Consider the following 14,954-nt stretch of genomic DNA (forward strand, 5'->3'; position numbering starts at 1 on the left):
AAAAATCTAGGACAATCTGGCCTAAAGCAAGCTTGAAAAGCAGCCCTTAATTGCTGTTTAGAAGTAACTAAAAAGATCTTTTCCACCAAAGAAAGCTTTCAGTGCTGTTCCACGCTCTTCTTTTAATAAAGAGATGTTGTCCAATTCTGATAAAACTGCCACCATAGCTACATACATGCTTATCTCTTCACCATTTGCCATTGTTTACAGAATGGTGAAGCCATGGGTTTCCCTTCACCATAGTTACTGCTTTGTTCTCCTCAAATGACATTGAACAGTCCAGTCATTCTCTAACTGAAACCAGTGTATCAGATTTACCCTTTCAAAGACATGGAATCTGGCCAATCAATCAGCTTTGCTAAGCTGAAACATTTGCAGGACATGCAAAATGTCTTCATAAAAGAATATAGAAGGTAAAATACTGCACGCCAATGTTTCTAACCTTACTACTATAATTGGCTGCGTGTCAGTGAGACTGTCTCAATTTGCACACTACACTGTTGCTCCAACTGTCCTTTCTACCTCTCATGAGACTTTTGGGTGTACTGGTCAAACTGGTGCCATAACGAAATCCTAAATATGCACTAATTTTCTAAAAAATCTCAAAGTGTTGCATCTTTCGCTTCAGTTTGCCCCCATCCCCCATTCAATGCAATCATATTTCTTAACACATACACTCACTCCGCCATTTGCTGTTATTTGTCAGTTGTAGCTGGCAGTGCTGCGTAAACATGTACCAATGTGAGTCTGTCTCCATGCAGCCAAACGGTGTGATGCTTTGTTAAAGCTTCACAATTAAGTGTGTGCCTTAAAACTTTGTAAATAAGTCAAAGGCACAGTTTTAATGCTCCCCTAATTATGTCGTAGGCCAGAGACATTGTGCAGTTATTTGGGGAAAAAACACACCTTTCCATGCAAATTGGGCTTACTGCACCAAGTATCTAATGACGAGGTTGGTAACAGCATGGCTTTAATAGAGTAAAGACTAGCCTACTGTCTGTGAGAGCTGATGGAAGTACTGTACTAGTACCGTACTGTACCATTCCTTTAATAAAATGCACTCTGTTATTCTAGATATATAAAAAATTATCATGGGAAAACGATCATTGTTACCCAAAGATAATGAGGTAAATAAGTTCAGATATCAAGAACTCGCGCACCGCATACGCATGTTTATTTTGCATTACAGAGGTAATCAGATAAGTTTGCAGTGAGCTGTATGTGCGTGGTATTATTACTGAGTCTTTCCCTCTGAACAGCAGGAAGCTGAGGAGTGTGCGGTCAGGCAGATACTTGGATCACCTCCAACAGGAAGTATCTGGGACAGTTTGAAACTGGATGAGATGTGCTACTTCTATATTATATACAACCTTTTCCTACTGTTGTGCCTCTCCTGTGTTGTCCTTTCCTTTACTCCAGTACAATCTAGCTGTATCCTCAGATACAAGGTAAGTTATACAACACTGTATTTACAAAGGGCTTTCCCACTTCTATGAACGGATGCAAGGCACATCAAGCTGCCATGCAAGGATGGATGTGCGATTATTTACATGATTAATGCATTGTTCAGTGATCCACTTCCTCAGACAAAAACTGCAATGAAACACCTATGAAGTCCCCCAACATCCTAATAACAAGCATTACAACTTTCTGGCTTTTTGCTTGGGCCAAGAATAAAATCTGAAGCAGATGATCTCATATTTGGCAAGTGCTGAGTGTCATTAAATCATAAATCACCATTGTGGAGACAATCAATAATTACTAACATTCTTAAATGTAAAACCATCTTAAACAAACTTCTGTATCAATGTCCACAGGCTTGTTTTTTTTTTTTAGTGAATATGAAACAAATACTATTTGTGTGTAGTGACAAACTCACCCTTCTCTTCAGGCGATCCCTCTCTCTCAGTGTCAGTGTGTCAGCCTTGGCAATGACTGGGACAATGTTCACTTTGCTGTGGATGGCCTTCATGAACTCCACATCGAGAGGCTTGAGACTAGCAAAAATAAAGATCATAAAAAAAGACAACGGACATTAAGGCTTTTATCTGCTGGTTTTATAGCCTCTGTTAAAGACAGCTGGTCCTTTGCTGCTGCCTGTCTTGGACAGGTCACTCTTGTAAATGAGATTCTTAATCCCAGTGAGGTTTCCTGGTTAAACTAGTGCAAATGAAATAAATAAAAGACATGAACAGTCTAAGAAGCATTGTTACAGCCTCTTCTAAGCTTACTGGTGTGAAATAAAGATGTGAATTCCTTTGAAGCCACCAGATGCTCCCAAGGGCAGATTGTTTTTAGACTTTTCTGGTCATGTGCTTTTATGTTAATTTTCTCAGAAGCCATCTGAACATTGTTATGTTTTACATGCCTGTATAACTAATTGCCATCCTAAATTGTTAATCTCGTCGATCCCCATTTAGATTACAAAATGCTTGAGAGGTTTTCTATTTCTTTTAAGACTTCTTATCTTTTTACCAACAAAGATAATTTAACCCCATTTATAAGACAGATACTTTGTTTTGTTCAATCTGTTAATTATTGATTAATCATTTTATTATTAGTATTTCTTTAAGATCCATTTTCTCAATATAAGTTCTTCTGTGTGATTTGTTGTTTTCTGTAGAGCACTGTGTTATATTTATGCACTTTACGTACAAGTTGATTCAATTCATTTGCCCCTTGATCAGTGGTTCTCAGCTGATGGTTTGGGACCCAAAAGTTGGTCCCAGAGCTGTTGTAATTGGGTCAAGAATGTGTACCTGGAATAAAGAAATTGTGGCAAAAGTCTATTATATATTGAATCCCAAAAGAGACATACATCTATACAATTAATTTTACTCCTTTTAGCGGTGATAATGAGTAAATTTTGTTCTCTAAACCTGATTATCTTGGGGTAACAAAGCTTGTTTCTCCAATATAATTTGTCAACTTCCTAAAGATCTCTGAAAAACAACCAAAACGTACAGGCCATCATGCGAAGACATAAATGAAAGGTATGCCTGCATGTCCTCCCAGAGCTTTTGTAACAATGTGATTTAAAAATGTTTTTTAATCATGTCTATTTGCTCAGTCATTTTTATTTTATTACCTAATTTTGAGTGCACAAAATGTTTTACAGGAATTTGGGTCCTGTTTTTTAATTGAGGCGGTGGTGGTGTATTATGTACAACTGCCATCAGAAGATAATTGAAGGTGCTATGTAAGATTTTCAGGAGCTCTTTCTGGAGTACTCAGGGCTTTCTTGTGCGCTTGAGTTTGATGCCAAATCAGCAAAGAGAAACTGGAGGCAATTCAGGAGGTTTATTGAAAGGAATAGGCAAGACCAGTTGAACTACTGCCCGAGATGGATTAATCAAGCTATTTTGCAAGGGTGCGTGGTACATAAAAGTCCCAAACGCTCTGCTGATTTTATAGCTAAAGAATTCTGAACTTCTAATGGCATTAATGTAAGCACAAAACTGTGTGATAAGAACTTCATGGACTGTGTTTCTATGGCTGACTAACTGCCTGCAAGCCTCACATCACCAAGTCCAATGCCAAGCGTTGAATAGAGTGATGCAAAGCACACTGACACTGGACTGTGGAGCAGTGGAAACATGCTCTGTGGAGTGATGAACCACGCTTCTGCTTGGCAGTCAGATGGACAAGTCTGGGTTTGGCCTATGCAGAGAGAACATTACCTGCTTGACTGCATTATGCCATGACTGGCCAGCACAGAACCCTGACCTCAACCCAATAAAAACCCTTGGGGATGAACGGAGATTGCGAGCCAGGTCTTCTTGTCCAACATCAGTGCCTGACCTCATAAATGCTCTACAGAATGAATGGGCACAAATTCCCACAAAACAATGCAAAATTGTGTGGAAAGCCTTCCAAGAAGAGCACAGGCAGTTATGGCTGCAAAAAGGAGGGAATTTTGAAAACAAGCACAGAAACTGGATGGAAGGCATCCATTTACCCAATTGAAGTCGGCTGCAGAGGCTTCACTGGAAAATCATTACAGCAGTTCCTGAAGACTCTTGGAATCGCTGGGCCCAGGCAGAGGAGGGCTCTCAAAGGACTGGCTGAGGAAGCGGAGCATTGAAACTTTTGGATTTGGCTCTGGCGTAAGGATCAGAGATGGGAAAGAGGATCTTGAGGCCAGCTGCAGAGAGCAGTAGGGAGAGGTCCCTATTGCTGCCCTACCCAGAGATGTTCTGGGCTTAAAGGGGTGAAACATCTGAGATGGGTGGCTCCCAGCTTATGACGCTGCAGCTGGCCTGATAGCACCGGTGGAGGTACGCCAGGCAGAAATGCCCTGTAAGCAGAGATGCCTGTGCTCCAAACTGTCATTCCCCTACCCTTAAGGTGTATTGGTCAGACAGCCAAATGCTTTTGTCCATATAATGTATGTGACAATGCACAGCCTAAGAAACAATAGTAGCTTAGATATACATAGAAAGTAAATACAAATCAACAAAAGTCTCAATATTTTGCCTTGATGTTATAGTGCAACACTTGCAGAGTAGAATAAATGAGCTAGGTAGAGACAACATAGATCTTAGCTAGCTGTTGATGTCCATGTAAGTTACTGTTTGTTTACCCGTGTCCAAAGGGAGATATGAAGTAAAAGCAGCAGTGCACCCTGTTGTCCACTATGTGTCTTCTGTTCAGGCCGCTCTCATCATGAAGGTAACGCTCAAACTGATTGTCGATGTACTGGATGATGGTCTTGAAACTGAAATTAGACAGAGAAACAGCCACAAGACTCTTAAATCAGCATGAAAAATCAGCTGCACCATTAACAATGAAAACATCTTTGGCTCCAAGGAGGGGAATTTGCACACATCATTTTGAAGTCCAGCCAAGGTTCTTCGCTGTCAAGAAACTGAGCCAAAGACTGTGGTAAAATCTCACATAACTCTGTTTAAAACCTGCCTGGAGATACATCATTGCTGCCAGAAAGACAATATCCCCAGTTTCATGATTAAATTTATTTTAGTGGGAATTTGTCTTTTTGTATAACCCCAGATACCATTTGCACTCACTGGATAAACTTTTCAGTCTTTAACAGTATGAAAAATAAGCTGAGGAAACAATATTGTCTCTTATTTGATTTCTAATGTTTTGCAGAAAAAAACCTACATGTATACATGTATGCTATATAGTGCTTAACTGTTCTCTGTTAATTTAAAAAGCTTATAACTATCACTTTATACAGTCTTCTAATTATAATTTATCATCTCTTCTGAGCTTGTTTCCTTTTTAGATTTTGACATAAGTTTTGTCTGAGTGTATAAATCCAATAATGCCAGAACAACCGCAAGTAAAAAAGAGAGAAAGGATAAACTGACACCACTGACATCAGACATCAGGATGTCACACACGCAAACACACAAACACACCAGTTTAGGAAGGGAATGCAGAGGGAGGAGAGGTAGGAAATGGGGAGTTTGAGCTGAAACTTGAAAAAAAAGGGAGTTGTTCAGGGCAGGAGGAAAGGATGAGTGAGCATGCTGGACAGGAAACCTGTCCCATGTTGTTATCGCTCCCTACTCCTCCACGCCTCATAAACACACCAGTCCTGGCTGTTGATGGCATCGCCGTATCCAGGGGTGTCTACCACAGTGAGGCGAAGCTTTACCCCTCTCTCCTCGATCTCCACGGTTGATGCCTCGATTTGCACTGTCCTTTCAATCTTTTCTATGGAAGGAGGAGAAAAAGAGTAATTGATAGGTGGGTTTACAAACAAAACCCTTCAGAAAATTAAGTCATAACAATAATTTGCAGGATTCCTTCCCGAAATACACATTTACACAAGCCACAAACCACATGGCTTCAAGAAGGTGGAAAAGGTGAAATCATGGGGTTTGTCATCTTAAAACACACTTTTTGACACACATTTTCTATAAAAGCTGCACAGGGGAGGCCTGTATAACAAGCCATAACAAGTCCTAATCTTAGTCGAGTCATAAGAAGGGCAGGGTCATATTTTGAGACTAAGGCATTCCCAACATTCCTCTTTAAATAATGCTCTGCAGGAGATATTGCTGCAGACATTTCTCTATTATTACAGTGTGCGTGTGTGCATGTGTGTGTATTGGTGTGTCAAGTATACCTGCAGCACCAGGGATGTAGCGTTCCGGGTAGAGATCAGTCAAGAACAGGCTGTTTATAAGTGTTGATTTACCCAAACCAGACTCCCCTAAAATACAAATAAGACAAAAAATAAAGCCCTGTTCTCCAGAAAACCGAAAAGTCTTCATTAACATAAAAGAATAATCACTCACCAACAACCATCAGGGTGAATTCAAACCCTTTTTTCACTGATTTTCTGTGCACTTGGTTTGGGAGGTTAGCAAAACCTACATAACCCGTTGCATCTGGGAACTGCAGACCACAAATTAGCATACAAAATGTTATAAATACAAACTTGGAGAAGTCCTTAAAATATGTTAATTCAAAGGGATCAAGACACTTAGATCATAATTATTGAACACAATTACTTATTACTGCTCAAAATAATCTGTGCAATAGCTAATATTTATATGTATAATCTGTACACATGTTTGTATATATATATTTGTGTATGTATATATGTGTATATAGGCGTACATATAAATATCTCCACCACACCCAATCTGTAACATATCCAACCTGTACATAACAGTTTGTAAATACTATTTATAACTTGTAAGGTGATGTTTTATATTCTATATGTCTGTATTTATTAATGCTCTTGAGTTCACTACTGTTATTTGTCCTCTATTTCTATTGTGTTATCGTCACCAGAGGCCTGCTTTGTCTATACTACTCTTGCTGTAAATTGGAATTTCCCCTTGGGGGACTAATAAAGGAATATCTTATCTTACCTCATTTATTTTACAGCATCTACAACACATGCACTTACTGAACTTTTGTCTAAAAGGTGCAGTGTTTAGTATTTTGCTTGGTAGCATTTTACTGAGCAAACAAATTAGTGTCTAATCACCTGAAAATATAAAATTGTCTGATAATTGTCTTCTGTGGTACTGTAGAACAATGCAAGATGCAAAAACCCAAGATGGCAGCGCCTATGAAGGAGACCCACCATATGTATGAATAAAAGACTTATTCCAACTTAATAAGGATACATTTTTTTCATATAGTCAGGGGATTAAACACTTATTTAGCCCACTTACTATATATTATGTTCCAATTTTAACCAGGTTCACTTTGCAAAATGCTACTTAGCTAAATATTACACACTGCAGTTTTAACACTTAAATATTATAAACACTTACAAAAAACAAGCAATTAATGAAAATAAATAAGTGGAAAAATACAAAATAAAAAATGTTTTTTCAGTAACACTGTTTTACTCTTGCTGCAAAAATAAAGCAACAAACTCTGAAACATTTACCACACGACAAAATTTATGGACAAAATCAGTGCATCACAGCATGTGGGACAGTAATCGTTAAATCTCAATAATCTTATTTTCATGATCCTGGGAAGCCAAAATTATAATTTAAATTAAAACATGATTAATTGCAGCACTACTCTCTTTCTACAAAGGAAATCTGCCAATCTATAAGAATGAGAGTGATGATGATCCATCACTAAATATTTCAGCAGGCATTAAAGTCCAGCCGTAAAACACTCACATTTATTCAGGATATCCTGTCTGGATGCCTGTGTAAGCGTGTGTGCTGGAGATTAAAAGTAAGATGAATCTTAATGACCACTAAATTCCCCCTGTACACTCATTTTTTTCATCCCAGTTCCATGTAAGAACTATAATAAGAAAAAAAAAACAAAAAAACAACAACAACAAATGTGCCTGTTATTCAGTGTTAATTAAGCAGCTATTTTAAATTAAGTCTGAACCTTAACATTAAAACATTTCTAAGTTTTTGTCCTATTTTAATCATTTTTTAAACGTTGAAGTTTTAATCTGGAATTTGTCAACAAAACCTCAAAATCATTTTTTTCCAGTTTATGTCAATAAAAAGTCCTTATATTTTAGTCACTGCCCTTAGTCATAATGTTAACTCTCTTTAAACTAACTTCACAAGCCAAACTATAAACTAAATAGAAATGTAAAACACTCAAACTCATGCACTATCAGTACTCAGAATAATTTAAAATAAACTGATGAAAATACTGATGCATCTTCAATGAAGGACTTTAATGTGCTGTGGCATTTGGGATCATTGATTTTTATTGAGATTAATACCCTTATAAATGACTGTTTAAGAATCCAAGTCTTTATCTATAGAATTAAAACTTCTCAACTTCTCTATCTCCTATTATTTGGTGCAAAGAAGAGACAACAATCTGTTTCTAACAGGACTTGTTTCTCCAATTTATGTTTCAGGGAAACAAGCGCATCTTTTCTCTAAACAAAAATATTTATTCAAGTTTCTCACCAAACATGATTTTTTTTTTTTGTTTGAAGTTACAATTCACAATTCTATTTCTAGTCTGTTTTATCCTGTTGGTTTCAAAATGGATTTCAACATTAGATTCATATTTTTTACTGCCGAGAATTGATGCAAACTTTGGGCATTTTAACCATAGCTGCATGGAGAAAAGATGATGAAGAGGACAGTTAGTATCATAAATCCAAATTCCACTATTAGCAGCATGCAGAGCTGAGTTTGTTCAACCAGGCACTGCTTTGGTTTCATTTGCCAGTCCTGGCATACACAGTAAAGCTAAAGATTAAATGTACCTAACAGCTCATGCTCTTTCTTGTCACACTGCTTCTCACAAGAACACACACACTCTCCACTCACTTATTCACTCTCTCACCTCATCTCTGCTTGTGTTTTGACGGATAAATGTACAGAACTTTGGAGAAATATCATCATACTCAGTCTCCTTATCAAAAAAACTAAACTTAAATTTGTCCGTTTTTATTATCAAAGATATATTCTAGCTTGTCATGGTTTCATCTTCCTCATGGAAAAAAAATTGTCAACAAACATTTTTAGTCATATTGTAGCTGACAAAATGAAGACTGCTGTTACTAACCTTCCCTTTCTCTCCAGACTGAGACATGTCTGCTGTTTACTGATGAGCCTGCTGGAGGAAAAACAAAACAGTTTAAAACAGATGAAAGCAACTTTTTCCCCCAACAAGCAGAAAACCACTTCCTCCATGTCCACTTCATTAAATTTGTTCTCTTAAGACTTTATCCTTAAAAAAGAAAACTCGCACAGAAGGGGAAAGGAAATGCTATACTGAGAACTTCTCTTTTATTATTCTCGTTCATTTTTTTTCCCTGATACTGGCACTAAATTGCTTCTTTTTTATATGGTGCCAGTGCTTGATCAGTGCCTGAATCAATACTTTTGAGAGAAAAAAAGTGTTGAAAGTCAGCGGGAGAATAAAAGCTTTCTTGGTATCACGAATGATTCGCAGTAATATTCCTTGCAATCTTTGCAAAACAGATAGATACGCCCGTCCTGTGTTTTTCACTGGCGAATCCATCTTGCAAAGCTCCCGTCTAAATCATTTGGGCCCAGTTGGAAAAAGACAGGACCAATCAGCTACAAGGGGCAGTACTTTCAGGTGCGGCAGAGTTGTGACGTAAGCAAGCAGCAACAAGATGCCAGTGCAATTATGGTGGAAGAGCTTAGCGTGGATGCTGAAGACATTTCTTCATTGAAAGAAGAACAAAGAACAGCAGTGAGTTGTTTTCTTTTCAAAAATGACAAAAGTCATGTACTGACATGTCTATAGTCGCCATGGTTAGAGTTATTCCTCAGTAGCTGTGCATGCGTACCTCAGTCACGGCTACGTCACGTGTTTTGTTGCTCTGATTGGCCCGTAAAGATCTGACAGACAGAACATTCATCCAATCACACTGAGTTTTTTTCAAAGCCTCTGCCCTTTTCTAAACGTTTCGTATTGAAGGTCTTCCAGATGTGTCAGGTTATGCCAGTAGACCATGGGATAAGAAAAGTGGAGGTCATGCCTTTCATTTGGGGTGACAGGAAGTCACACAGGGCTGGCAGGGTACTGAAATGAATGGATTTTGATGCTTATCCCTACCTACAACTTACTGGTACCCAGAAAGACACACTCCTGCCATAAGAAGTATTTTTGCCCCTGTGAAGTTATTCGTATGTTTAAGCTGCTTTGCTGTAAATAAACCTGTTTATGTTTCAATTCAGGAATCTGTTGAGCTTGATGTGCTTGGTAGAGACTTTGAAAGCCAAAGCTTTTTTTCAAACACATACTATACTGTAGGGATTTACCTTCATTTGTTGTCAGAGCTCTTTTTGTGACGCTTTACTTTAAATCCCTGACAGAAATGCAACACATTGGTATTTATTCAGTACTGTGCATAATTTTTAGGCATGTAGGGCACTTGGGATTCACCTCGGGGCTCAAGTGCCACAGCCTGGGGCTGGAGGAGCTTGGCATGTGCTTGGCAGGTCAAGCTTGACAGCATCTCTTTTTTCAGGACCATATTTCACCTGGTACATCTTGAGACCACCGATGGTTTTCAGGCCCTTGGGACGTCCACAGCATGTCAAAATGCTAGGCTATGCTTACTAACCACATCAACCACTTACTGTGGGTTTGGATATTGTTATTTTTTCAACAGATTGCTTTTCCCCATGCCCTTAGTAATATGTAAAAACATCCAGAGCACCACAGGGGTTGTGCCAATCCTCCTTCACACTTGATGATGCCCGTAAGCGGGCTTACTCGCCACATGTACAACTTACTTCAGCCTCAAAGTTCTGCACAGTACTGTATATGAATCAAAATTAGACCAAAAGTGTGTGATTTGAAAAAGAAATCTCCATATATTGTATGATATACATATTTTATATTGAAATACAACTCAAATTTAAGTGTATTTCTTTGGAATCTTTGTGGATAAAGCTATAACTAAACAGGAGTTGGAGTTTTGGCTAGTTATGTTTTATTGTGATAATTCCTATTAAATGAATAAAATAATATCACACGGCTCTTGAACAAATGTATTCCAAAAATATCTAATAGTCAACCAAAATTATACAACCAGATTAATGTACTATACCATGTGAATATCAACAGCCATGCCATATTACAAATCCTTACATGCATCTTTTATACATATGTGGCTTCTTGAATTCCTTTTAGGATACTTTTGTTGTAAATTCTGATACATAAATTCCCTGCTGATCTTAACGCTGACAACCACTCTGTACTTTCGTACTACCGCACAGAAGGAGAAAATATTAAGAGCTCCAGGCAACACACTTGTTCCCAAACTTCCATTAAAGTGTTACTGTCCTGTGCACACCGTACTCCTGCAATACTCTGTGACCCTCGACAGCTGACAGAGCAACAAGCCTCACTGATAAATTAGCCGCTTAATGACTGAGCAGGAAGAACAGGCTCCATTTTATCACCAACACAGTGGCCCTTGACAGGTGGGGTGTGATACGAATTGAAAAGAGGCTGGCTGCTGTGCTCTGCCAAAAAGAGATGCACACTGGTTATGTAACGTCAGCGGTGGCATGGGAACCTTAACTGACCGCTCTCTTCTGGCATGTGACCAGCACACATTGGTGGATGTATTAGATAGTAGTCAGGGGGCCCTCTATGTCTACATGTAAGTAGGCAGAGATCTCTCACACTGACAGGGTGGTTTTCATCAAGCCCACAGGGAGAACAATGGCTGTTTATCCCTCTGGTTCCTGAAGCTTTTCCTATATGGGGGAGCTCAGCAGAGGCAAGAGGGAGAACACGTGCCTCACCCCTGACCACATTCAAGACCCACCACATGTCAGGGCAGCAAAGAGGGGGGGCACCAAAATATTGGCTTAAGGAAAGTCAGGTTAGGGTAATGGCAGAGGTCAAAAAGTTATCCAAGTCAAAGCAACAGCCAGGATGTACAGCCTTGTCAAGACATAGAAAATCAGTGAAGGAGAGCACTGAGAGGCACTGATATTAGGTGTGAGCACATCATAGAAGACTTTCAGAAACTTCACTGACTGAAGATAGGAATGGTTGGTCAATCAATCAATCAATCAACAAAAGAAGTCAAATAAAAAGTTATCTTTAAAGTCTTATACAAGGCCAAACAAAACGTGTACCAGCTCCAGTTTTTGAAGTTTAGATGCATGTATTCCTCTATGATAAAAAAAACAATTGTTTTGTTTTGTTTTGGTTCACAACAAGTTATTCAGAATATGTCAACTTGGAAGAGGTAAACATGATCAATGAATATTTCGCCAGTCAAAATAATTATACTTTATAGGGGAAATTTAAGCACATCAATAAACCATGAAAGCAAGAAAAATATTCCAAAGTTACACAACCAGAGCCTATCAAGGCCTGAATATGATTTGTGATAAAGCAATTCTATGCTTACAAACAGCTGACATAAGGCCAAAACCTTGTATCTCCATTTTTCATCTTTCAGAATTCAGTGATATTGGTGACCCTGTACATCTGTAAGTGGCTACACAAAGCGTAAAAAGATGCTGACTATGACCATTCAGTGTTAACTGTTAAATCATTTGAATAATAAGGCGTTGTTTTTTCTTTTCATCCCCTGAAAGGTGATGATTTTGGAGATATGAGGTTTTGGGCCAACACCAGTGATATGGAGTTAAGCAGCTATAATGCTTGTCTTATACACTATTTTTCAGTAGGATTTTTACATATGATGGATATTTATCCTGAGGAGAACGTGAATGTTTGGAGACAATAGTCTGCAATAGTAATGACACTAACTGGTTTTTGAAAATGTGTTTAGAATTCCAACAGTGAAAGTCACCATATGAGAAATGCTATCTTCATTTAACTTCTGATCTTCTAGAAAGCAAGCCAACAGCTCAAGTTAAGGTGGACATTAAGCCTCCTGGAAGCAACTACAAAAGGACTGATGCCCAGCCAAAATTCAACTTTACTGCACCCCCAGTAATGCAAATATATGCAGAACTTTACAATCAAAAAGCATGTTTTACAAAAAAATTCTATTAAGTTTCTACTTGGACACGGGCCATAGAAAGCAAAACGTGTTTGATACGAGGTGTTAACTTTTTATTTCTGCTGTAAAATGGGCACTTCAAGATCAGAAAGTCCTCAACTGGACACTGAAAGAACTGCATTTTTTTGCACTTCTGCAACAGCTTCATTTTCCTAACCTCATTAAGCAGATGGATTTCCCAGCATCCATCTCTGTCATGAGGCTAATCCATCTTGAAAAGCTCTGATTGACAAACTAAACTACAACTGAAACTGGTATCACTGAATCGTAGACAATAGGGCATTGCCAAGGAAAGTGCTGCTGCCTAGGTTGCAGCTTAGGAAACATATAAGCTTTTAACAGATGTCCTGTTTTCTTGTTCTAATCTGCTTCCATTTCCATGATTGATTTTTTACCTTGTCTGAACCGAGCGTTAATATGACGAGAACGAGGCAGTAGCTAAGGGCAGTAGCTAAGGGCGGGGTTTAGTTGTACTCGATGGCTTCCACCAGTGTCGCAGTAAGATCTGATTTGCTATCATGTAGCAGCAGTTTTATCAGAAGTGGATTATTTATTTATTATCTTTATTAGATAAAGAGCAAAGAACAGCTATGAAACTTTCCAATATTGAAAAGATGTTTTCACTCTTCTCCCAACCGGCCTCAGAATAAGTTTGTTGTGGACCTGCACATGCATACAACCTTAATTTTTTTCTCGCCACTCTGACTGGCTCATATTGAATGTGCCAGAATGTTTTCTGAGAATTTTTCGAAAATTCCTGCTCTTCCCAAATGCTGTTTATAGGTGCTATCCCAGATGAATGTGAAATATATCCACACAAAGGATATATGAAACTAACCCGCTCACTTGTAGTCCAAATATTTTTCTTATGGTGTCAAAAGTAAAGGTGCATTAAATGACTTGAACTTTTGAAGCCTGGCAGCCTGCCTGATGTTTGTCTTGATTACTAAAGCAAGAGGTGCACCATTTGTGAAATAACATTTAAGCCAGTACTGATGTTTTTAATCGCTTCTTTTGGAGTCAGACTCCCACTATGCCAATATTTTCTCATGTTTAAACATGACAACAGATCAGAGTTTGTCCAAAAGCTGACTTCTTCAGCCTAATAAAAAAACATGTTTGAATCAGCAGTTGAACTGGATGTCAGCTTTAATTTGATTGGACACAACAGACAAACACTGGCTAGCTACTGGTGTTCTCTCATGCCACATTATTCGCCGATGGACAATTTGGGTCAACTAGGCCAATATCTGTCAATTCCAATGTTAAACTGATAAATCAGTGCATCCCTAGTCAAAACATGAATGTCTGATTTTATGATTCATGGCATCCTACTACAATTGTTGAGATATTTGCCTAAAAAAATGCAACAAAGAAGAGCAAAGAAATGAACAGAACAACCATCCAACCAAAACTGGCATCTGTAAGGCTACAGCACTAAAATGGCTTAATCTTCAGTTTTAGCCATTAAAACACAATAAAAATGGCTTTCTTGATTAACACACCCCTAAATTAATTAATTTAGTGGCCCACACAGGTGTCTCCATGAGTATCACACACATACACACACAAGTGTTATTCCCTGACAGGCTCTGTGGGAACCAGCAGCAGATTAATTAAAGCGTTCCAAGATTGTAGTTGTAATATCACAAAGACAACACTACAGGACAGACAGGCAGGAGGCACATTTCAATAAAACTCTCTTAATAATGGCCATTTAATCGGCTGGGCCGCTGAGCTGCTTACACACACGTACACACAGCTATCAACGGGCCAGACATGAGGGAGATTAAACTGTTAGGGCCAAAAGGGAAAAATGCCACCTTAGTTAAGCCAAAGTTGTTGGCATGAAGTGCATTTACAGTTGATTTATTGCCTGGACTGACGCCATGAACGTCCTGCAGAGCTAGTACAACTATTCACCTTCCTGAAAGGCAGTGATGAGGGTCTGCACACCCGCTCTCCATGGATTAAGGACTTCATGCTCTTATTG

At 38.6% G+C, this 14,954-nt stretch overlaps 1 protein-coding gene across 1 annotated transcript in view; it reads right to left on the minus strand.

Annotated features, from left to right (window-relative positions):
- The window catches only part of zgc:63587 (uncharacterized protein LOC393431 homolog), a 42,952-nt gene that overhangs the window by 22,839 nt on the left and 5,159 nt on the right, over positions 1 to 14,954 (minus strand). The window contains exons 2-7 of the mRNA XM_041787532.1: positions 8,998 to 9,048; positions 6,270 to 6,369; positions 6,098 to 6,184; positions 5,559 to 5,682; positions 4,583 to 4,717; positions 1,880 to 1,997 (exon numbers count right to left, since the gene is read on the minus strand). Of these exons, the coding sequence (XP_041643466.1) occupies positions 1,880 to 1,997; positions 4,583 to 4,717; positions 5,559 to 5,682; positions 6,098 to 6,184; positions 6,270 to 6,369; positions 8,998 to 9,024 (591 nt within the window). The 5' untranslated portion in view covers positions 9,025 to 9,048. The remainder of the gene's footprint in view (positions 1 to 1,879; positions 1,998 to 4,582; positions 4,718 to 5,558; positions 5,683 to 6,097; positions 6,185 to 6,269; positions 6,370 to 8,997; positions 9,049 to 14,954) is intronic.

The sequence above is a fragment of the Cheilinus undulatus genome, linkage group 5 (assembly GCF_018320785.1).
Source record: "Cheilinus undulatus linkage group 5, ASM1832078v1, whole genome shotgun sequence".
NCBI classification, from domain to species: domain Eukaryota; kingdom Metazoa; phylum Chordata; class Actinopteri; order Labriformes; family Labridae; genus Cheilinus; species Cheilinus undulatus.